Source organism: Ranitomeya imitator, chromosome 9 (genome assembly GCF_032444005.1).
Source record: "Ranitomeya imitator isolate aRanImi1 chromosome 9, aRanImi1.pri, whole genome shotgun sequence".
Taxonomy (NCBI): domain Eukaryota; kingdom Metazoa; phylum Chordata; class Amphibia; order Anura; family Dendrobatidae; genus Ranitomeya; species Ranitomeya imitator.
Genome location: NC_091290.1, coordinates 56827074 through 56851961, shown reverse-complemented (window position 1 = coordinate 56851961; position 24888 = coordinate 56827074). Strand labels below are relative to the sequence as shown.

General features: G+C 43.6%; 1 protein-coding gene across 12 annotated transcripts in view; it reads left to right on the top strand.

Annotated features, from left to right (window-relative positions):
* The window catches only part of PPP6R3 (protein phosphatase 6 regulatory subunit 3), a 114785-nt gene extending 91168 nt beyond the window's left edge, over positions 1 to 23617 (top strand). For 6 of the 12 annotated variants that reach the window (XM_069740349.1, XM_069740354.1, XM_069740347.1 and 3 more), the window contains 6 exons: positions 4278 to 4431; positions 4664 to 4761; positions 5286 to 5427; positions 19009 to 19026; positions 19314 to 19433; positions 20948 to 23617. In XM_069740349.1, the coding sequence (XP_069596450.1) occupies positions 4278 to 4431; positions 4664 to 4761; positions 5286 to 5427; positions 19009 to 19026; positions 19314 to 19433; positions 20948 to 20999 (584 nt within the window). In that variant the 3' untranslated portion in view covers positions 21000 to 23617. The remainder of the gene's footprint in view (positions 1 to 4277; positions 4432 to 4663; positions 4762 to 5285; positions 5428 to 19008; positions 19027 to 19313; positions 19434 to 20947) is intronic. The other 6 variants (XM_069740355.1, XM_069740356.1, XM_069740358.1 and 3 more) reach the window with 1 other exon arrangement.
* The last annotated feature ends 1271 nt before the right edge of the window (positions 23618 to 24888 follow it).

Sequence of the window (24888 nt, the reverse complement as noted above, 5' to 3'; positions counted from 1 at the left end):
TACGTCTGAATCCTTTTCGGAAGCGGGTAGGGCCCCAGTGATCCCGGGAGACCCGCACTGACCATGTCAGGTTTTTTTCTCGCTTGCGGTACTAGTATTTTTCCGGCTTATTGTCTCAAGCTGGAAATATGGTCTTTCTTGCAGGCCTCAACCTGTAGTTCTTCCCTACCGCGTACCGTTAAATCCGTGGGACCTTAATGGTCCTGGGCATCTTACAGTGGACTCCTTTTCTGATCCGGATAGACTTTTCTATCAGGGAGGGTCTCTCCCCTTCTTTCTCTGCGTTCTTGTCCTCCTGATGAGTCTTCAGATCTCGACGCTCTGTTCTTTATCTTTTTTCCTTATTACCTTCAAGGCAAGGTTGCCCTCTAGCCATCCCCTTCCCTCGTTGCCAAGGGGTATTATATCTCCACTGTTGCAGGGGCATCGTCCTCTCATCTCCTTCGGCTCTAGTCCACAAAGCGAAATGGGTTCTCCATAATCTGGAAGAAGCGAGTGCTCCGAGTGGGTACGTATCGAGGACGACGTCCTTCCAAAGGTTGGACATTTTACTCGGGTTTTTCGATGGTAAGTAGGCTTCCTGACGGTCGCAGGAAGGGTTTAGCCGTTTTCCTTCGGCCACGTTAGCCTGGTGGATTCTTTTCTCCATCCAGGAGTCCTTTCGCGCTAGATGCCAGCCTATCTCCCTGTCTGAGGGCTCTAGGCGCCAGACGTCGGCAAGCACGACCGCAGGCTTGCGAATTCCTCCAGGCCGCATGCATTCTTGAAGCACTATAATTCACTCACTTCCACAGATGTGAGTCTGGGCAGGTGGACTTTGCAGGCCGCGGTGGCGCACTTGTAAGTAGCGGCTACACGGCCTGAAGTGATGTTGTCCCCACCCAGGGACTGCTTTGGGACGTCCCATGGTCTGTGTCCCCCAATGAGGCGAAGGAGAAATAGGGATTTTTGTGTACTCACCGTAAAATCCTTTTCTCCGAGCCATTCATTGGGGGACACAGCTCCCACCCTGTTATTAGCTTATGCTTTGTTTTTATCTTTTGATATGTTATACTCTTATATATAATGTGTCATGCTTTACGCTTATATGTCGTTATTGATCTCCTACTGCTTTTGCACCGAACTGGTTAGCTGGGAGCCAGCAGGAGGGTGTATACTGCAGGGGAGGAGCTAACTTTTTCTTTGTATTACTTAGTGTCAGCCTCCTGGTGGCAGCAGCATACACCATGGTCTGTGTCCCCCAATGAATGGCTCGGAGAAAAGGATTTTACGGTGAGTACACAAAAATCCCTATTTGTGCAGCATTATATTGGACAAATGTGTCTGGAGCATCTTATGGGGCCATTATTAACCTCGGACGGGATAGTACGTCCGAGGTCAGATCCCCCTCTTTGATGCAGGGCTCCGGCGGTGAGCCTGCATCAAAGCCGGGACATGTCAGTTGATTTGAACAGCTGACCTGTGCCCGCAATAGCGGCGGGTGAAATCGCGATTCACCTGCCGGTATTAACTAGTTAAATGCCGCTGTCAAACGCTGACAGCGGCATTTAACCTGAGCTGCCGGGCGGCCGGAAATGAGCGCATTGCCGACCCCCGTCACATGATCTGGGGTTCAGCGATGCATCAGAAGGGTAACCGTAGAGGTCCTTGAGACCTCTATGGTTACTGATGCCGGCCTGCTGTGAGCGCCTCCCTGTGGTCGGTGCTCATAGCACACCTGCGTTTCTGCTGCATAGCAGCGATCTGATGATCGCTGCTATGTAGCAGAGCCGATCCAGTTGTGCCAGCTTCTAGCCTCCCATGGAGGCTATTAAAGCATGGCAAAAGTTAAAAAAAAAAAACAATTTAAATCAACCCCCTTTCGCCCCATTCAAGATAAATCAATAAAAAAAAAATCATACCTACACATATTTGGTATCGCCGTGTTCAGAACCGCCCGATCTATCAATAAAAAAAAAAGGATTAACCTGATTGCTAAACAGTATAGCGAGAAAAAAATTTGAAACGCCAGAATTAATTTTTTTTTTTTTTTGTTGCCGCGACATTGCATTAAAATGTAATAACGGGCGATCAAAAGAACGTATCTGCACTAAAATGCTATCATTAAAACCGCCAGCTCGGCACGCAAAAAATAAGCCCTCACCCGACCCCATATCATAAAAAATGGAGACGCTACGGGTATCGGAAAAGGTGCTTGCCTTTTTTTTTTTTTTTTTTTTTTTTTTTTATAGCAAAGTTTGGAATTATTTTTTCACCACTTAGATAAGAGAACCTAGTCATGTTTGGTGTCTATGAACTTGTAATGACCTGGAGAATCATAATGGCAGGTCAGTTTTAGCATTTAGTGAACCTAGTAAAAAAGCCAAACAAAAAAACAAGGGTGGGGTTGCACTTTTTTGCAATTTCACCACACTTGGAATTTTTTTCCCGTTCTCTAGTACACGACATGGTAAAACCAATGATGTCGTTCAAAAGCACAACTTGTTTCGCAAAAAATAAGCCCTCACATGGCCAAATTGACAGAAAAATAAGTTATGGCTCTGGGAAGTAGGGGAGCAAAAACGAACACTGAAAATCCCAAGGTCATGAAGAGGTTAGCCTTTATGCAGGATTATATGGGGCATATTTTAATATGGAGCATCTTATGGGTCCATCATAAACTTTATGGAGCATTATATGGGGCTCCTGATTCAATATGGATATTCAAAAACACTTAACCTACTTATGTCTCAATTAATTTTACTTTTATTGGTATCCATTTTTACTTTTGACATTTACCGGTAGCTGCTGCATTTCCCACCCTAGGCTTATACTCGAGTCATTAAGTTTTCCCAGATTTTTTGTGGCAAAATTAGGGGGGTCAGCTTATATGCGGGACGGCTTATACTCTAGTTTATACGGTAAGACTCAAACTTTATTTTCACAAGGTTAACAGGAGAAAATGGACCCCAAAACGTGTTGTGCAATTGCTCCTGAACACGCCAATACCTTATTTGTGGAGGAAATCTGTTTGGGTGCACAGCTCGGAAGGAAAAAGCACCATTTGACATTTTTTATGATAATTAGCAGACGCCATGTTGCGTTTGGAAAGCCCCTGATGTCCCTAAACAGTGGTAACTAGAGATAGGCAAACCCGAAAAGTAAAGTTTGGCGTCCGTACCAAACACCTACTGTTCGGGCACGGTCACCATACACTGACTTCATCAGGGAGTCCGTGTTACTGTTCAGGTTCGACTGCCCGAACACCGGGTGTTTGTCACGCAAACACCGCTTCTGATTGATGGTGAAATCATCCCCGCTGGTCTGAGAGCTGCAGTTCCCACACTGTCAAAAGACAGCGGGGAGCGCTCAGCTGTGATCGGAGGTATAAAGTTTACCATACAGTAGGACTATGGGGTTACCAATAGGGGCGTCTTAGACGCCTCTCCATTACTAACCTCTGGTCTTGATGTGCCAGACAATACAAAGGTAGAATTGGCGCATCTAATTTGTGCTTTTTCTGGGCACCTGCAGGCTGCTATTGTTAGGCTGGGGTGGGGAGGGCTCCTGCTGTCGCTGTTATTGATGGGAGCAGTAGTCTCAAGACCTGCTGCCACTATCAATCAGCTGATACCAGTGGCCGGAGGTGAACTTTATACCTCCGATCACAGCTGAGCGCTCCCCGCTGTCTTTTATCAATGTGGGAACCACGGCTCTGACCGTCGGGGATGATTTCACTGCTGATCAGAAGCGATTTTGCTGCTCTTGTCATGCCCATTGCAGCGCAGCAAACACTTGATGCTTGGGCCTCATTCAAGTGAATGGGGTTCGGGTCCGGCTACTGTTCTGGTACCCAAACTTTTTGTAACCATTTGGCCGGATCCAAACATCCAGGTGTCCGCCCATCTCTAGTGGTAACCCCCCACAAGTGACCCCATTTTGGAAACCACACCCTTCATGGAATGAGTACTCTTAGCGGCTGTTGTTCTAATTCATATCTGCAGTTGTTAAGGGGTTAAATAAAGGCATTAGCCCATGGACCTACTGAAATCGTCTGTTTTTTTTATTTTGTTAGTGCCATTTTTGTTTCCTGATATTTCTGCTAAAGGTGTCCTCAAACATTTTTACAAAAATGGACATGGACTGTACCTTTTCAGTCTAGTATTGCAACTTTGCTCCATTGAAGTAAATGGGACCGAGTTGCTATACTGCGTGCAACCTGTAGAAAGGTGTGGAACTGCCCTTAAAAAATGGCAATATTTTTGTAACTGTACACAGCTGTATTACTCTCTTTTTAGCAAGTAACTGGCCAGCAAACTTTGATATCCCAATGGACACTGCACATGTGGCTGGCCTGGATTCGGTGGGATCGGACGTTTGGAGCACAGAAGAGCCACTGTCAGCTAAAGAATCTGGTTGGGCCTCCTTTACGGACTTCACAGCGTCTATCGGGTTAGTTAAGTAAAGCAGCAGACACTGTTAGAATGTAGGATGTCATTAGACCCACATTAAGTTGCCCCTAAAACTTAAACCAAGTATTCAGATTGGCGACCTGGCCCCTATAAAAATCTTTGTAATTTCTAGTCTACAGTTCACAATTTTTTTTTTGCATAAAAAAAACTGTAATAAAGCATGCATGCGCCGAAAATATATATGTATCCTAAAAATGTCATTATTTATCCAGTGCAAAAGAAAATGCAAGAAGTAACTCTCCTGTGGAAATGGAAACCAGTACAGAGCAAATGGATCCTTTGAGCGTCAATGCATCTGCACAAACTGAAAGTAAACAGCCATTGAACTTTTGTGATGTGTTAGGGTTTGACTGCTTCACCTTTCTCCCCTTTGATTTAACGGTGAATTCCACTGGGATTTCTGTAGAGGTAAATCCTAACAATGCAATGTTCCCATCAGTTGCCAGATGAAGCAGGCAGTCATGCACACTCTGTATCCTCCATTCTGCAGTCACTTGCAGAATGCCCCTTTAACAGACACTTGCATTGTTAAATTAAAAGTATCCAATCATTCCTAGCCCATTTTCTTTCTTGAGTTGTGGCTTCTTGAATATAATAATTATTTTGTTGCATGAACACTTAAACGTAAAAATTAAATGCAAAAAAAAAAAAAAATTTCCTTGGAAATGCTTTTTTTTTTTCTTCATTCTTTGCGGACTGCCTTTTACAAGGTCCTGAAATGTTGCACTTCTGCCAAAGTATAGGAAAGGAAAGGACTTGTTTTGTTTGTTTGTTTTTTTTAGATTTCTGGTGTGACTCATTGACAAGAACAAATATATTTTTTTAACCTAATAGTTACTGTTGCAATGGATGCTAGCTCTGATGGTGAAGAGGTCGAGAATACAGATCAGATGACAGAAACTGTGATGAATGGCAGTATGAAGGAAACCCTCAGCCTTACCGTTGATGCAAAAACAGAGACTGCAGTATTTAAAAGGTAAACCAAAAGTGCAACAGCTTAATTATGCACTTAAGTTTTTTCCTACATTTAATTTAACCCCTCTGTGACCTTAGACGTACTATCCCGTCGAGGTGCCCTGGGCTTATCTGACCCTGGACAGGATAGTACGTCATAGCCGATCGGCCGCGCTCACGGGGGGAGCGCGGCCGGGTGTCAGCTGCTTATCGCAGCTGACATCCGGCACTATGTGCCAGGAGCGGTCACGGACCGCCCCCGGCACATTAACCCCTGGCACACCGCGATCAAAGATGATCGCGATGTGCCGGCGGTGCAGGGAAGCACCGCGCAGGGAGGAGGCTCCCTGCGGGCTTCCCTGAGACCCCCGGAGCAACGCGATGTGATCGCGTTGCTGCGAGGGTCTCACCTCCCTCCCTGCTCCCTCCAGCCCCGGATCCAAGATGGCCGCGGATCCGGGTCCTGCAGGGAGGGAGATGGCTTCACAGAGCCTGCTCAGAGCAGGCACTGTGAAGCCTGCAGCGCTGCATGTCAGATCAGTGATCTGACAGAGTGCTGTGCAAACTGTCAGATCACTGATCTGTGATGTCCCCCCCTGGGACAAAGTAAAAAAGTTAAAAAAAAATTTTCCAAATGTGTAAAAAAAATAAAAAAAAATATTCCAAAATAATGAAAAAAAAAAAAAAATTATTCCCATAAATACATTTCTTCATCTAAATAAAAAAAAAAACAATAAAAGTACACATATTTAGTATCGCCGCGTCCGTAACGACCCGACCTATAAAACTGTCCCACTAGTTAACCCCTTCAGTAAACACCGTAAGAAAAAAAAGAGGCAAAAAACAACGCTTTATTATCATACCGCCGAACAAAAAGTGGAATAACACGCGATCAAAAGGACAGATATAAATAACCATGGTACCGCTGAAAGCGTCATATTGTCCCGCAAAAAAAGAGCCGCCATACAGCATCATCAGCAAAAAAATATAAAAGTTATAGTCCTGAGAATAAAGCGATGCAAAAATAATTATTTTTTCTGTAAAATAGTTTTTATCGTATAAAAGCGCCAAACCATAAAAAAATGATATAAATGAGGTATTGCTGTAATCGTACTGACCCGAAGAATAAAACTGATTTATCAATTTTACCAAACGCGGAACGGTATAAACGCCTCCCCCAATAGAAATTCATGAATAGCTGGCTTTTGGTCATTCTTCCTCACAAAAATCGGAATAAAAAGCGATCAAAAAATGTCACGTGCCCAAAAATGTTTTCAATAAAAACGTCAACTCGTCCCGCAAAAAACAAGACCTCACATGACTCTGTGGACCAAAATATGGAAAAATTATAGCTCTCAAAATGTGGTATTGCAAATAATATTTTTTGCAATAAAAAGGGTCTTTCAGTGTGTGACGGCTGCCAATCATAAAAATCCGCTAAAAAACTCGCTATAAAAGTAAATCAAACCCCCCTTCATCACCCCCTTAGTTAGGGAAAAATAAAAAAAAATGTATTTATTTCCATTTTCCCATTAGGGCTAGGGTTAGGGCTGGGGCTTCAGTTAGGGTTGGGGCTACAGTTAGGGTTGGGGCTACAGTTAGGGTTAGGGTTTAGATTACATTTACAGTTGGGAATAGGGTTGGGATTAGGGTTAGGGGTGTGTCAGGGTTAGAGGTGTGGTTAGGGTTACCGTTGGAATTAGGGTTAGGGGTGTGTTTAGATTAGGGTTTCAGTTATAATTGGGGGGTTTCCACTGTTTCGGCACATCAGGGGCTCTCCAAACACGACATGGCGTCCGATCTCAATTCCAGCCAATTCTGCGTTGAAAAAGTAAAACAGTGCTCCTTCCCTTCGAGCTCTCCTGTGTGCCCAAACAGGGGTTTACCCCAACATATGGGGTATCAGCGTACTCAGGACAAATAGGACAACAACTTTTGTGGACCAATTTCTCCTGTTACCCTTGGGAAAATACAAAACTGGGGGCTAAAAAATAATTTTTGTGGGAAAACAAAAAGATTTTTTATTTTCACGGCTCTGCGTTATAAACTGTAGTGAAATACTTGGGGGTTCAAAGCTCTCACAACACATCAAGATGAGTTCCTTAGGGGGTCTACTTTCCAAAATGGTGTCACTTGTGGGGGGTTTCTACTGTTTAGGTACATTAGGGGCTCTGCAAACGCAATGTGACGCCTGCAGACCAATCCATCTAAGTCTGCATTCCAAATGATGCTCCTTCCCTTCCGAGCCCTCCCATGCGCCCAAACGGTGGTTCCCCCCACATATCGGGTATCGGCGTACTCAGGACAAATTGGACAACAACATTTAGGGTCCAATTTCTCCTGCTAACCTTGGAAAAATACAAAACTGGGGGCTAAAATATAATTTTTGTGGAAAAAAAATTTTGTTTTATGGCTCTGCATTATAAACTTCTGTGAAGCACTTGGTGGGTCAAAGTGCTTACCACACCTCTAGATAAGTTCCTTAGGGGGTCTACTTTCCAAAATGGTGTCACTTGTGGGGGGTTTCAATGTTTAGGCACATCAGTGGCTCTCCAAACGCAACATGGCGTCCCATCTCAATTTCTGTCAATTTTGCATTGAAAAGTCAAACTGCGCTCCTTCCCTTCCGAGCTCTCCCATGCGCCCAAACAGTGGTTTACTGCCACATATGGGGTATCAGCGTACTCAGGACAAATTGGACAACAACTTTTTGGGTCCAATTTCTCCTGTTACCCTTGGTAAAATAAAACAAATTGGAGCTGAAGTAAATTTTTTGTGTAAAAAAGTTAAATGTTCATTTTTATTTAAACATTCCAAAAATTCCTATTAAACACCTGAAGGGTTAAAAAACTTCTTGAATGTGGTTTTGAGCACCTTGAGGGGTGCAGTTTTTAGAATGGTGTCACGCTTGGGCATTTTCTATCATATAGACCCCTCAAAATGACTTCAAATGAGACGTGGTCCCTAAAAAAAAATGGTGTTGTAAAAATGAGAAATTGCTGGTCAACTTTTAACCCTTATAACTCCCTAACAAAAAAAAAAATTGGTTCCAAAATTATGCTGATGTAAAGGAGACATGTGGGAAATGTTACTTATTAAGTATTTTGTGTGACATATCTCTGTGATTTAATTGCATAAAAATTCAAAGTTTGAAAATTGCGAAATTTTCAAAATTTTCGCCAAATTTCCGTTTTTTTCACAAATAAACGCAGGTACTATCAAAGAAATTTTACCACTATCATGAAGTACAATATGTCACGAGAAAACAATGTCAGAATCACCAGGATCCGTTGAAGCGTTTCGGAGTTATAACCTCATAAAGGGACAGTGGTCAGAATTGTAAAAATTGGCCTGGTCATTGACGTGCAAACCACCCTTGGGGGTAAAGGGGTTAATGGAACAAATATTTATAAATTTCTTATTTCTAACTTTTTGTGATTTTGGCACTTATTTTTCTTACATTCTTTTAGAGACTTTAGAAAACTGTCCAGCTTTTTTCTAAAATGCTCTAAGGCTGTCAGTTTAAACAGAAGCCCCCTGGAATGCTCACCTTAAGGTACCGTCACACTAAGCGACGCTGCAGCGATACCGACAATGATCCGGATCGCTGCAGCGTCGCTGTTTGGTCGCTGGAGAGCTGTCACACAGACCGCTCTCCAGCGACCAACGATGCTGGTAACCAGGGTAAACATCGGGTTACTAAGCGCAGGGCCGCGCTTAGTAACCCGATGTTTACCCTGGTTACCATCGTTAAAGTAAAAAAAACAAACACTACATACTTACCTACCGCTGTCTGTCCCCGGCGCTCTGCTTCTCTGGTCTGGCTGTGAGCGCCAGGCAGCCGGAAAGCAGAGCGGTGACGTTCCGGCCGCTGTGCTCACAGCCAGAGCAGAGAAGCAGAGCGCCGGGGACAGACAGCGGTAGGTAAGTATGTAGTGGTTGTTTTTTTTACTTTAACGATGGTAACCAGGGTAAACATCGGGTTACTAAGCGCGGCCCTGCGCTTTGTAACCCGATGTTTACCCTGGTTACCAGCGAAGACATCGCTGAATCGGCGTCACACACGCCGATTCAGCGATGTCAGCGGGAGATCCAGCGACGAAACAAAGTTCTGGACTTTCTTCCCCGACCAGCGATATCACAGCAGGGGCCTGATCGCTGCTGCCGGTCACACTGGACGATATCGCTAGCCAGGACGCTGCAACGTCACGGATCGCTAGCGATATCGTCTAGTGTGATGGTACCTTTAGGCCAGATGCACATTTGAGGATTTTTGTTTTCTTTATCGCCTCTCATTGGGGGACACAGGAACCATGGGTGTATGCTGCTGCCACTAGGAGGCTGACACTATGCAAATAACAAAATTAGCTCCTCCTCTGCAGTGTACATTTGAGGATTTTTGTTTTTTTACCTCTGTATTTGTAAACTAGGAGTGGGTGATCAATACAGAAGTGGTGATGTGTTTCTATTATATTTTTCTCTGAGTGTTCCACTCCTGACTTTTGACCTACAAAAACCGAAGTAAAATATTGGAGGTGTGCACGTGGCCTTAGTATGGCAATGTGTCACAAACTGAACTAAATGCCAACAGAACAGTGGCATGAATGATTTGGGCCTTTTTGTTGGCTCCTGGTTGATCGATAAGCCCTAGGCATCTTTTACAAAAGTGACAGGCAACTTAAAATCTGAAGAAGTTGTACATTTTAGTGAAAAATAGGTGTGTGCCAAAACCTGTGCCAAATGTTTTCATTAGAAAATGCTTAACTTTCTCCTTAAAGGGGTACTGTGGAGAAATGTAAAAAAAAATTGTACTGTCTCTACCCTCAAACTATATAAAGATGAGCTGCCCAGTGCACTTCTGTAATCTTTATAACACTAGTAATTCTGTGTGACAGGAGCTGCTCCCCTCTCCTCCCACTTGGGACATTACTTCACACATCAGTATACAGCTCCCCCTGTGAATAACAGCCATGGTAGAAGAGGGGGGTGGCCACACACCCTGTTCTATGCATGAAATAGCGTTTATCAGGAGACTGGCTGATTACAGCAGTGTGCAAGCTCCATGCTGTTAGGTCCCAGACTGAATAAATGAGCAGTGAAGAGCAGCTCCTGTCATGCCAGCACCATGATAATGTCTCCTTTTCTTTATCGCTTCATTGGGGACACAGATAACCGTGGGTGTATGCTGCTGCTAGGAGGCTGACACTATGCATAAAAGGAAAAGAACAATAGCCTCTCCCCGGCAGTATACACCCACCGACAGGCACTGAGCACCTCAGTTTGTGCCTAGTTGTCTGTAGGAGGCGGACCTGGATCTCCCAGATCCGCAGCTAATCATTTTTTGCTTTTGCAGGTTTGTTGTGTTTTACTAATTATTTATTTTGTTTTTCAGATTCGACTTCTAGGGAATCGGGGTGTTAATTCACTCTGCCTTCCCATTATTAGCGGCTGAGCGAGCAGTGTGGTGTCACCCACATCGCAACACTCAGGCCTGCTGGCAGGACATTTCTCCCCTGTGCCTTCATTGGTGCCTCAGGGTGAGTTTGGTGGCCGGTCCTTGCCGAATTTCCTCCTCACCCCTCTCCTCGGACAGGGCTGAGAGGGAGACGGTTGTCACCAGCGGTGACCCTCCCCCCTTTTTTCCCTAAGGGGTTGATGCCATCTCCTGGAAGCGGGTTCTGCTCTTCAGCGTCCCTGCCTTCCCTTGGGCCCCTGGACGACCCTCATACAGCACTGAAGATCAAGGTAATGAAGATATATCGGGGGTAAGGGGATTGTTGTTTGTATTGCACGCTGGCTCCCTTCCCTCCCCTGGACCTGTCAGCGCTGCCCTGCCGTCTATTCCATGCGTTGTTCATTCAGCGCCGCAGCTCCCCTTTTTTACTTTCACTTTACCTCAGCTCAGGCCGAACGACCGCGCCTCCTAATTGCCCGCACTTTCTTGGCGCCCAGTGATATTTTAACACCGCTCACACGCACCCTTCTGCCGCTGGACCTATCGGGGGTTTCTCTCTTCCCGGTCATTTGCTGTGCGCTTAACCACTAACCCCCATCCCACCCCACCCCCTTCCCCACGAGGCCTCTATTCCTCCTCCATCTTGGATTCTGCTTCCTATCCAGATGCTACTCCACTCGGGGGCACAGATACCGACTCAGCTGCAGCTCTTTCCTTCCTGTACAGTATGCTTTCATCCGTACACTAGCAACCCTCCTCTCGCTTAGACCAGATCATTTCTGATGCCACAGGAGGAAAAAGTACTACCCTCCCTCAGTCTAGACCAAAACGTTTCTTCAATAAAAAGGCCCTAGGCCTTTTAGGTACTTTCGTCAATTTTGAACCTCTGACTCCTCTTCCCAGCAGGAGCAACCTTCCGCTTCAGGAGAGCGGAGGAGAACCTCTTACAAGCCTGCCCCCAGATGGAGAACTAAGAGCCAACCTTTCAGGTCCTCTGGCTCCCGTTCCGATAGATTTTGTTCTAAGTGACGGGTCGCCCCCACCTGGTATGACTTCCAGGGTGGGAGGCAGACTTCTTTCCTTCCGGGACACCTGGCTGTCTGTAGTCAGCAACACCTGGGTCAGAGAGGTAGTTACCTCCGGTTACAAGATCGAATTTTCTTCCCTTCCAGAAGATAGTTTCTTCCTCGCTCGTCCACCAAGGCAACCGTCTCAACTGCCTGGGTTTCTTCAGGCCGTCTCTTCCCTGGTCACAGCTAGCGTAGTCGTTCCTGTCACTTCAAACAAGCGTTTTTCGGGGTTCTACTCTAACCTCTTCATAGTCCGCAAGAAGGACTGTTCCCTTCGTCCAATTCTGGATCTCAATGGCAGAGGCAGCAAGGATACGTCATAGGGTGGAACGTCACGTTCTGGTCATTTCAGCTGTCCACATTCCGGGCATCGAAAACTGGGCAGCTGACTTCCTCAGCCGCCAGGGCCTGGTGGCGGGCGAGTGGTCTCTCCAGCCCTCAGTATTTGACCAGATTTGTCTTCGTTGGGGCACCCCAGACGTCGACCTCATGGCGTCTCGGATGAACCACATGGTTCCTCAGTTTGTCGCCAGATCCCGGGACCCTCTTGCCATCAGCCAGAGGGGATTCCGGTCATACTCATAGCTCCAGACTGGCCAAGGTGCCCCTGGTACGCAGAGCTGGTCAACATGCTCGCGGATACCCCTTGGAGACTCCCAGACCGCTCAGATCTTCTCTCACAGGGCCCACTCTTCCACCAGATTTCTCAGTCCCTGCATTTAACGGCATGGCTGAGGCCGCGGTTCTGAGGGAGTCTGGTTTTTCTCATCAGGTCATACAGACCATGATCAGAGCCAGGAAGACCGCTTCTTCTCGCATTTACCACAGGTACTCGAAGGCTTTCTTCTGGTGGTGCGAGACACACAATGTCTTTCCCATGACTTTTTCCCTTCCGGACTTTCTGGGCTTCCTGCAGTCGGGTCTCAACTCAGGTTTGTCCCTCAGTACCCTAAAGGGTCAAGTTTCCGCCTTGTCCATTCTTTTCCAAAGGGACTTGGCTTCCGTCTCTCAAGTGAAGACTTTTCTGCAAGGAGTTGCTCATCTTGCTCCTCCTTTTCGTCCTCTGCTGGAACCTTGGGACCTCAATTTGGTTCGGAGTGCCCTTCAGACCATTCCTTTTGAACCACTTCAGGACGTCTTTTTCCTTTCTTTCCTGGAAGGTGGCCTTCTTCATTGCCATCACTTCAATTAGTAGAGTTTCTGAGTTGGCAGCATTATCCTGCCGCTCCCCCTTCCTGATTTTTCATCAGGACAAGGTCGTTCTAAGACCTGTCCCCGAATTTCTTCCCAAGGTGGTTTCCACTTTCCACATCAATGAGGATATAATTCTTCTTTCTTTTTGCCCTTCTCCTGTTCACCCCTTGGAGAAGTCTCTTCACAAGCTTGACGTTGTCAGGGCCGTTCGGATCTATCTAGAATTGCCCATTTTTGCAAATCTGACGGTCATTGCTGAAGGTCGCCGGAAAGGCCTTCAAGCGTCCAAATCCACTATTTCTCGCTGGATTCGTTCTGCTATAACTGAATCCTACCGTGCTCGAGAGACACGGCCCCCTCCTGGGGTACGGGCCCACTCCACCAGAGCTGTCGGTCCTTCCTGGGCTGTTCGTCACCAGTCCTCCGCTTTGCAGGTTTGCAAGGCTGCCACCTGGTCGTCTTTACTTACGTTCATGAGGTTCTACAGGGTTCATACCCAGACCTCGTCAGATGCAGGTTTTGGTAGGAAGGTACTGCAGTCGGTGGTCGCACACCGGCCGACCTGAGCCCTTTTCTCGCTTCCCTTCTACCCACCCTTTTCCGCGACTGCTTTTGGACGTCCCACGGTTATGTGTCCCCCAATGAAGCGATAAAAGAGGGTTTTTTGGTACTCACCGTAAAATCTTTCTTGGAGCCTTCATTGGGGGACATGGCACCCTCCCTGGTTATTTGTTCTTGGTACCGTGTTTGGGCCTACAAGTCCTGATTGAGTTGGTACTCATGTGTTCTTAGTGATGGTTGTTTCTCCTACTGCTTTTTTCACCAACTGAGGTGCTCAGTGCCTGTCGGTGGGTGTATACTGCCGGGGAGGGGCTATTTTCCTTTTTTGCATAGTGTCAGCCTCCTAGCAGCAGCATACACCCACGGTTATCTGTCCCCCCCCCAAAGAAGGCTCCAAGAAAGAGATTTTACGGTGAGTACCAAAAATCCCTCTTTTTGTAGTCTGATGTAAAGGGGCTTGGCGATCTCCTTGCTAGTAGCCCTGCAGCAAAGGAGACCTTGTTAGGAGGTTGGCTGCTACTAGAATCTATGGGCAGCTATGCGCCTCCTCTCATGTTGCAGTGAAGGAGACATGGGGGCTGGCTGCTTCTAAATATCTGAGCAGGCCAAGCCCCCTCTTCTTGGACTGGCTTGTTACTCAGTGCTGTAGCTGCCCACTGGTGTGTGATGTAATGTCCCAGAATGGAGGGGGGGAGCAGTGAGGAGCAGCTCTTGTCACACGGAATTACAAATGCTATGAAGATAATAGCAGTGCACTGGGCAGCTCGACCTTTTAGGCTATGTGCGCACATAGGAAATGTGGTGCAGAATTTTCTGCACTAAATCTGCATCTCCTGGCAGAATCCGCAGGTGCAAATTTTTTGCAGTGTTTGTGTGTTTTTGTTGCTGATTTTGTGCAGTTTTTGTGCAGTCTTTGTGCAGATTTTACCACTGCGGATTTTTATCATGGAGGGGTGCAGAAACGCTCCAGAACTGCACAAAAGTGACATGCACTTCTTTTAAATCTGCAGCGTTTTTTGCGCAGATTTTTCTGCACCATGTGCACAGCTTTTTTTTTCACATTGATTTACATTGTGCTGTATATCACAGTGCGGATCTGCAGCGTTTCTGCGCAGGAAAAAAAAGCTGCAGATCTGCACTAAATCTGCATCGTGTGCACACAGCCTTATAGTCTTGAGTTCAGGGACAGTACAAAAAATGTTTTATCTCCTCTCGTGACACCCTTTAAGGCCATGTTCACACAGTGCGTTTTTTACCGCGGAACCGCGGCGGTTTTGCCGCTGCGGTTCCGCAGCTGTTTTCCATGCAGGGTCCAGTACACTGTACCCTATGGAAAACAGGACACACTGTGCACATGGTCCGGAAATTGTAAAAAAAAAAGCCGCGCTGAATAGCTCCCGGAAAAAAGAAGGAGCATGTCAATTCTTCTTCCTGAACCGCAGCGGTTCTGCACCCATAGACCTCCATTGTGAGGTCAAAATCGCAGTAAAACCCGCAGATCAAAAATATATCTGCGGGTTTTACTGCGATTTGATGTGCAGAACCGCTGCAGCAGGAAGTGCGGGGGAGCGGGCGGAAGTGCGTGGGCGGAGTGTGGCTGCCCCCCCGTGCTCCGATCCCGCCCCCCCGTGCTCCGATGCCCCCCCCCCCCCCCCCGTGCTCCGATGCCCCCCCCCCAGTGCTCCGATGCCCCCCCGTGCCCTAATCTCCCCCCCCTTATACTTACCCGGCATCCCGGTGTCCGTCCGGCCGTCTTCTCCCTGGGCGCCGCCATCTTGCAAAATGGCGGGCGCATGCGCAGTGCGCCCGCCGAATCTGCCGGCCGGCAGATTCGCTCCAAAGTGCATTTTGATCACTGAGATAGGTTATATCTCAGTGATCAAAATAAAAAAATAGTAAATGACACCCCCCCCCCCCCACTTTGTCACCCCCATTGGTAGGGACAATAAAAAAATTAAGAATTTTTTTTTTTTTTTTTCACTAAGGTTAGAATAGGGGTAGGGGTAGGGGTAGGGTTAGGGGTAGGGTTAGGGTATTTTCAGCCATTTTAGCCCTAAAAAGCTTCCTAGGAAACACACAGTAAAAAAAGGATAAAAAAACGCATCAAAAAACGCATCAAAAACGCATCAAAAAAGGACAAAAAAAGGACCTGCGTTTTCTGCCAAGAGCTGCAGTTTTTTAAAAAAACTGTCCTGAAAAAAAAGGATGGAAATCCTGAACGTGTGAACATACCCTTAGTTGTGTTTTTTGTTTTTTATTATCTCTCATTGATTGCACTATTTAATTTAATTGAACCTAGTTTTATTTGGACTTATTTATTATTACGCTTAAATTTAGACATCTTAAAGCTAGGCCATTTAAAAAAAAAATATGTGAAGATGCACCAAATTTAACATCGGCCCACAAAGTGCTAGAAACCTAGTGCATTTTACTATTCTTTTTAGTAGCTTTTTGCCTTCTGCCATCTTTCTAACTGATCGCATTTTGATGCGTTTTATGATTCTGGTCACCTTTTTTGTGTTGGTGTCCAATATTAAATAAAAATAAAATAATTTATCCTACTCCGTAAATGCTGGGAGATGAATTCCTGTGTTACTATTTTTGGGGGAGGGGGTGCCTCACCACCCTGATCCATTAGAAACATTCATTTGAACCCCAATATGCTTCTTATAGAAACTACACATCATGCCAGTGAAAAAACCTCACACAGTGCCTTTGAGGAAAAAAAATACATGAGTTTTTGTTTTTTTTAAAGCTTTTCTAAGCTTATCTTAAAAAAACTAAAATAAACACCCACTTTAATACTGTGTGAAATTGAGTAAATCTTTGCTTTTTTCGTCCTTTATATAAGTGGATCGGTGTGGTTCCAAGTCCAAAGACTCACACTGATCCCTCAAAAAAACCTGTAAAGTGCACTGCTCAGAAGACTGGACCCTCAGCACTCAGCTGAGCACAAATTCAATAGAAGGCATGCACTACAAAGCCTATGCTTGCTATTGAATTTGTGCTCTGCGGTGAGGGTGCTCTCAGGCAGGAGCTGTGAGCTCCCATCTCCTAAGCAGTGCACTTCACAGGGGGTTTTGATCGATTTTGTTGAGTCTCAAGACCATAAACCCTACTGATCTACTCACAATTAAGTTTTATATATTTTTTTCCCCCCTCTTATCAAATGATTTCTTACCTTTTTAAAGGTTCTGTTAATGTTTGGAACTTTTTTTTTTTTTTACCATTACTTCGTACACAAAAATGGTTGAAAAATGTATATCCTAGACAAAGAAGAAATGTTTAAGGATTTGTCCGGGCATCTAATATCGTTGACTTATCCTTAAGATCGATAATATCAGATCGTTTGGGGTCCCGACACTTTGGCACCCCCATTAAGCAGTTGTTACCAGCTTCAACAGCACACGTGTAAATGCTGGAGCTGAACCGCGCAGCTGCCAAACACTGAACATCACAGTAACCCTGTGATGAGAGCCGATCTGCAGTTCTCTGCAGTGACTGCTACACATTGAATGGAGCTGTGCTGTTCTGTCCGTTCATTGTTACATCTGGCTTCTGCCAGAGCTGACGGCTGTTGGTGTGCTGGCTGGCAGTCTAATATTCATGTCCTATCCTATAAGACAACCTCTTTTTTTTTTTTTTTTTTTTTTTCCTTATACATTTAGCGGCACTTATCATTTTTGCATGCCTGAGAAAAACCTTATACAAACGTGAAAGGTGATAAAGCCACTGCCAGAACCCTGTGTTCTTGATGGAGATGAGCTGCTGCCAAAGGATTGTGTATTTCAGATTTATCATCACCAACATTGGCCATCAGGGAACAAACACGGTTGTCAGCTGATTTTGCTGAAATCATTAGGTTGAACCATCTTTTGTCTTGTCCATGACTAGCTTCATCCATTTAAAAGTTTGCCTTTCTGACTTTCATTATTGTAGGGCTATCGTTACTTAACCCCTTAATGACCGCCAATACGCCTTTTAACTGACCTGAGATATAAGAGAATATCCTCCCCATACAGGTGACAATCCATCATCTGTCGGTTGTACACTATAGCTGACAACTTTCTGCATCAGCCACGATCAGTGTTTGCACCATCCAAATCTGTTTAACCCCTTAGATGCTGCTTTAAATAGTGACTACATCATTATAAATGGTTAACAGAGTGTGGGGGCTCCCTCGTTATCCAAATTGGTGCACTCAGATCATGATTGTGTGGTCCTGATGTTTGCGATGGCAATTCATGACCAAATAGCGGCCTTAGAGTCTGACGGCTGTAGTAATCTGTTCAGAAGTTAGCGACATTTAGGTGGTAAAAATACACGTTTTCATTTCTGTCATGCCACTTTGCATTAATTTCTGTAAAGCACCTGAAGGGTTAATAAACTACCTGACAGCAGTTTTTGATATGTCAGGGGGTGCTGTTTTTAAAATGGTATCACGTTTGGGGGTTTCCCAATATGAGACCCCTAAAGTCACTTCAAACATGGATAAGTCCCTAAAAAAATAAATTTAGTAAATTTCCTTGAAAAAATGAAAAATTGCTGCTACAATTTTAAACCTCCTAAAATGCTAAAAAAAAAAAAAAATTAACATTTTACAAATGGTCCTGATGTAAAGCCGACGTGGGAAATGTTATTTATTAATGGTTTGCTGTGGTATGACCATCTGGATTAAAGGGATAATCATTCAAATTTTGAAAATTGCTAATTTTTAACATTTTTCTCAAATTTTTGATATTTTTTATAAACACAAAACATATTGACCTAAATTTACCATTATCATAAAGTATAATGTGTCACGAAAAAACAAGTCTCAAAATCACTGGGATTTGTTGAAGCGTTGCAGAGTTATTACCACATAAAGTGACACTGGTCAGATTTCAAAAATTTGGCTCCGTCACTAAGGGGTTAAACTACAAATTTTTGTTTTGGAGCGAAATAAACACATACCCCTCAGCTATAGGCCTGGCAGTAAATTACCATACTGTAATATCGATCTAGTTCTTCCTACACCTCTCAGCACCACATTATTATTATTATTATTATTATTTATTGTTATAGCGCCATTTATTCCATGGCGCTTTACATGTGAGGAGGGGTATACTTAATGAAAACAAGTACAATAATCTTAAACAATACAAGTCATAACTGGTACAGGAGGAATGAGGACCCTGCCCGCGAAGGCTCACAATCTACAAGGGATGGGTGAGAATACAGTAGGTGAGGGTAGAGCTGGTCACATGTACCACATGTACTAAGTAGCATTCTGTTTATGCCTGCTTCTCCTCCTTTCCTTTCCACTGCTCACTATTGGCTTCAGAGTGTTGAAATCCTATTGGTATGTATCTCTAAAGATCCTCGCTGTTCAGGTTTTCCATACATTCCCCTGTATGCCTAAAGCTCCTTGTTTTTCACTTCCTTTTTTTCCTTCATTTCTGTTAAATGCATCCTTGGGATACATTTTTCATTTGTTTTTATTTGTGAAAACGTTCGCTACATATTGCAACGTAACTTTGTTTTTTTTGTTTTGTACACGTCCTCTTACCATTGGCACCCAATGCATGTTTTACTGTTTGCCGGGTTTATGCAAATTGTATTTGTTTTAATTTTTTTTTTTTTTTGTAGTGAGGAAGGAAAATTGTCTACCTCTAATGACTCTGCCTGTAAATATGTTGTGGAGAACTTTGATTCTGCTATGGAAAATCCTCCAGCCTCACAGCCAAGCAGTAGCAGTCCAGAACAGAAGTAAGTAGTGTGTGCCGTATTTTTCGGAGTATAAGATACAGGTTTTTTTCCCCAAAATTTTTTGTGGGAAAATGGGGGTGCATCTTAGTCGGAATATACTTACAAGTAGTGTGGCGGGCAGGAGGAGTCGGGCGATTCTGCGGCAGGGCGATGATCACACTCCTTCCCATTCCCTGGTTCGGCGGTGCTCTGTGGTGCAGGGGATCCGTGGGCATTTTGTGAAATCCCGGAGCCCCCACACATCCATTACTGCAATGCGGTGGCCTCTGGGGAAAATGGCCGCCGGGGGAGGCACATGCTCAGATTGAGTATATAAACCTAAAAATACCCGCACCAGACCCATGAATAACACCTAAATCCACAGGGTCGTCAAGGAGAGGGTCATAGACCAGAGGTCTATGCATAGAAAATAGAGGTACAGCAAAAGTATATACCAATTACATGCTCAGATTGAGATCTTGGCACCTGAGATCTCAGTCTGAGCATGCCCTGCCCCCAGCGGCCATTTTCCCAGAGGCCACTGCATCACAGTAATGGATGTGCGGGGGCTCCGGGCTTTCATAAAATGCCCACGGAGCCCTCCGCAGCATTCTGGGATGAGTCATATCGCCGGACCACCGAACACCCCCTGTGACCACGGGCCACCAGCGCTGCTGATTCCCCCTCGCCCCAGTATGCTGAATTTGGACTGTAAGACGGACCCCCATTTGACACGTTAAATTTTTTTTCTCCCTATTTTCCTTCTGAAAATTCGGGGTACATCTTATGGTCCAGTGTCTTATAGTCTGAAAAATAAGTTTTTTTTTGTTTAAATCAGAATCCGTCAGCAGTTTTTTTGCTATGTAATCTGAGAGCAGCATGTTTGCAGAGGCTGAGTTCATAATTCTAGCTAGCGTTGTCAGTGGTCTGCATGCTGTCATGTTGATATGATCAGTTTTCTCTGCTGCAGATCTAGCCGTTCTCAAATGCTGAGCTCTGTATAACCCGCCCACACCACTGATTGCCAGCTTTCTGTCAATATACAATGTACACTGAAAACTGCCAATTGTGGCGGGTGACCAGGAGGCACAAGACATCTAGTCTTGTAGTGATAATCTCCTGTTGATAAAATACTAGATTTTGTGTTAGTTCAATAAAATCAGTAACGCATCACTGGAGTTGGTGTCTCTTTCCCCCATATCATGCTGCTCTCAGATGACAGCAAAAACTTTCTGCCATATTCTCTTAGAATTTTTTTATTGCTGAAACTGCTGTATATCAATTTCTTAAAGCCATTGTGTGTTAATTTGTATATACAAGGTGAATAAGTGAATTGAACCCGCATTTTTGGAACTGCATAAAGCAGTGGATCACACGTGATGGAATTGTAGATTAATTGCAGCCTTGAATTTCACAATTTTGAAAGGGGAAATTTGCCTTTTTTTTTTTTTTTTTTTTTTTAAACTGAATTTCAATCATTTATGTACAAAGTCTTAAATGCATGTGTATGGTACTATATTTTTTTTTCTTAATAGAGTCTCTGAGCCAATTGTGTTGGATGGAGCATCTAGCAATGGGCCAGTATGATGTGTGATACCTACTGTTTAGCTGAAGATTGCAGACTGCTACACTTCTGGATTTCAAGTGGAGTTACTTGAGGAGTTTGTCAGAAGCCTGTCGACGCCAGTCACTGCTGCACTAACTTTGCAAGGAATCAGGACCAGCAACATTTTTTTTTTTTTTCTTTTTAGATTTTAAGGTGTTGTACAGACTTAAACGTGTAAAAACAAAAACAACAAAAAAAAGTTGCACATTGAGAAATAAGACTTGTGTATGTTTATATTGTATTGTATTCTAAACAAAACTGGTGCCCTACAACATACGAACTCACCACTTCAGTAATAGTGATACTATGGTTAAAATGGTTGTAAAAATAGTTTTTATAAAGTGTATGCACACAGATCTAATGTATTTGAAAGCATAACTATTTGACAATTAGTGTGACCAAAGTATTTACCAGTTCATACGTTATTATTTTTCCACTTTGTACAATAGTCACTTTTTTCTTTTTTTATCAAACAGAAATATTCTTTTGATAAAAAATAACTTCCTGTAAATGTTCGCAATGTATTTAGGTTACCAAAAGTGATTCAAACATTAATATTTTTGTTCCGGTGTTCCTCATTTTTGCAGCAAGTTTATCAGCTGTCCTTTTTTCTGTACTTTTGCTTTCTTTCAATCAAATCAGATGTCTATTGGTAGAGATTTAAGTATTTATTACTACAGTTCTGACAGATTGTTAATGTAAAGCCATATTCTCCATATCTTTTTGTTTTGCTTAAGCAACAGGTGAGAAAAAAATCTTCATCTTCAGACTTTCACCTAGAAATTTTTACCTATTTTAGTTTATTTTTATGCACATTAAGATTTTTTTTTTTTAAATGTGAAATAAAATGCTTGTCAGCAGTGCTTGAACAGGACTAGCATTTTATTATAAATTTGTATTTTTCATATGCAGATCAAACTTAAATTTGCATGTCATCTGTTTGTACCGATCTGTGAATTATTTTTACATACAAGTTTAAAACTGTTTTTGTTTTTGTTTTTTATTTTGTTTTTTTGTATATAGGTAGTGATTATGAAAGCTAATTCTATGTAATTTATAATGTTTCTATATTCCTGTAAACTCCAGTCCGCCTTTTAAAGCAGGAAAAAAAAAGCAATGTTAAGTTGCCAGTTTGACACAAGGGTTGTCCACCTCTTGCACACCTCTTTTGTAGATGTAAATCTGTCTAATTTCATGAATAGATTCTTGGGTTTGTGAGACTTCTCCTAGACAACTATTTTAAAAGGAAAATTTAACTTTAGTCTGAGGCCAACATTTTTTGTTTTTATTATTTTTTAGGCGTAGTCTCCCATGCAACGTGCCTAAGCATTACATACTACAATAAAAAGGAAAATCTGCTTATCGTTTCCTTTTACCTCATTTAAGATATATTTTAGTTGCATGCTTTTGAATTTGCCTTTTCTTAATTTAGCTTTTTTTTTTTTTTTTTTGATCAATCAGTATTCATAAAGTACAAACAATACAGTGCTGCTTTCTACTTGGTGTCTGTTTCTGACTATCCCTATGTATTAGGACAAATGGAACAAAGTATGTAAAAGTCTGAGAGCCTTGGGGACCCTTTTCTGTGAGTAACTATTTGTTTTCCCCATTCCAATTTTGGAGCATCTTTTCCTAGATCTGTGCATTATACTGTTCCGTTATTCCTTCTGAAATCCTATGACTATGATGGCTGCATGACTGGGGCACACCCTATTGCCAAAGGAAATGTGAACACCCAGTTGCAAGTTTAGACAAACACTTCATGGAAGGGTAACCGAGAAATGTTTTTGCAGAATTCTGAAATCTTACATTTGCAAAAGCGATTCAGAAACTTGCATACATGTTAGGAGAGCCAACGGGTCTTCTTTACAATCCTAGGCTTGGTGGACATGTTTAAGGAACAGTAATAACAAGGAAGGAAGATGGAAAAAATGTACGTTAGTGGGGTTGGCAGGATTTTAGGCTCCGTAGACCCATATAAAGAAACTTTTAGTATTCTTATGCAAGACCATCGCTGAAGTCTTGCAAAAGGAGGTGTAGAAAATGGGCAACAAAATCTATAAAAGCTAAATAAATACTACAGTACGGGTGTATGAGTATTGATGTGCCTACATTAGGCCAAGCACCCCAACCACATCATTCTAAGGGCACTTTAGAATGACTAATACCAGTACTTTTTTTCAGGTGCCCAAAATGTGTGGTTACTTCACTAGTGAGACAGTATTGGGGCTACTAGGCTCACCACAAGAGCAGTCTATGCTTCTGTTGTAGAAAGAAACACTGCTAATCTTTCGGAAGGAAGCTGGGGAACAATGAGCTCAGGTCATGCTGGAGTTTTTGGGTGCAACTATGTAGAAGTTGGGGAGGCGTAAGTACTGCAGAAGATATATTATTTTTTCAGGCATTATTAAAAGAAAAACCTTAAATGTGGCGTGTTGTTCTAATGCCTTCCTTTGCTTCCTCTGGTGTCCTTTGTTACGGTACTAATTGTACTGCACTGCTGCATGTGAGTAAGCGGAGTACTGTGCAGATGAAACTTTAGATGTAAATTATTTTTATAGACTTCCCAAAGTCAATGTAAATAAAACCACAAGACCAACATGTGTCATGTCGTGACTGCCCCAGCAAGGGTTTATAGCATGCAACACGGCAGTATTCAATGCTCTAGATTCTGTAGTGTTTGGGGCCTTATAAAGGTAAATTTGTGTGATCACTGAGGATTTTCAAGGCTACACACTTTACACTTTCTGAAATTGCAGGATTCATTTTAAAATGGGTACAACATGGTAAAATAGGATTTACAGTCTTTGCTGGAAGACATTTGTCTAGAAGCTCCTCTGGAAGTATACAGGCAATGTCTGGCATCATTTATTTATTTTTCCATTTTAGTATTTGAATCTAAGGTATGTGCTAATTTTCCTTTAAAGTGAATCTTGTCAGCAGGTTACTGCTATGTCTGCCAGTAGCAAGGTTCAACTGTACAATTCTATACCTCTGTGGATAGATCCCCTCCCCAACTCGCATCAATTTGGAAGGTTTACTACTCCAGGGTGATTCACTTACTACTTTAACCAGAAAAATAGCTGAAACTTCTAAAAGACACCATCATGCTGGACTTTGGATGTTACATACTTTGGTTCACAAGGAACTTGTTTTAAAGCAGGTGTTGAAAATGTCCTCTGTTCACATCCAATCACACCTGCATGCAACATTCTATATTTTTGAATGTATTCCAGAGGATGTCTGGGGTCATGGCCTGAATTTCTTCCGGAGTGCCTGTAATGTTGTTACTGTACACCCGGCACCACAAATGGCCCCAAAGGGAAAAAAAACAATCTGGCGGTGTTAATTTGGGCAATCTTGGTGGCCATAGTCCCTTGGAGAATGCAGTCATCAAAGAAGGCTTCAATACATGGTTTGGATGGCAGATTTTGACCTTCAAATATCTTTAGAAACTCACTTTCGCCCCTCTTTAAGAACTCAGTTTTACAATATCTTTTCCCAATGAAAATGTGCTTCTCCAAATTGTATCTGTACATTTTGGGCAAACGAAAGGAATTCGGCAGGCATGAAAAGAAGGCACCACACAAACTGCTGGCTTGCAGCAAGTCTATCTCCTACTGAAGAAGACCGGAGGGGCGTCAAGTCAGCGACACCACTCAGTGCGAGGATGCTTCTCTGCACTGTCGCTGAGGTTCATTGCATGGTCACGTCTCATGAGCCACAGTAGATACAGTCCAAAGTTAAGTACGGTTCAATACTCTTATAGAAGTTACAGCAATTTTTGCAGGTAGTTTGGAGTGAGTCACCCTGTAGTTAAAGGTTTTGCCAGCAACTGTGACAACCTGGCAGATAGGGGGTTCAAAGGAC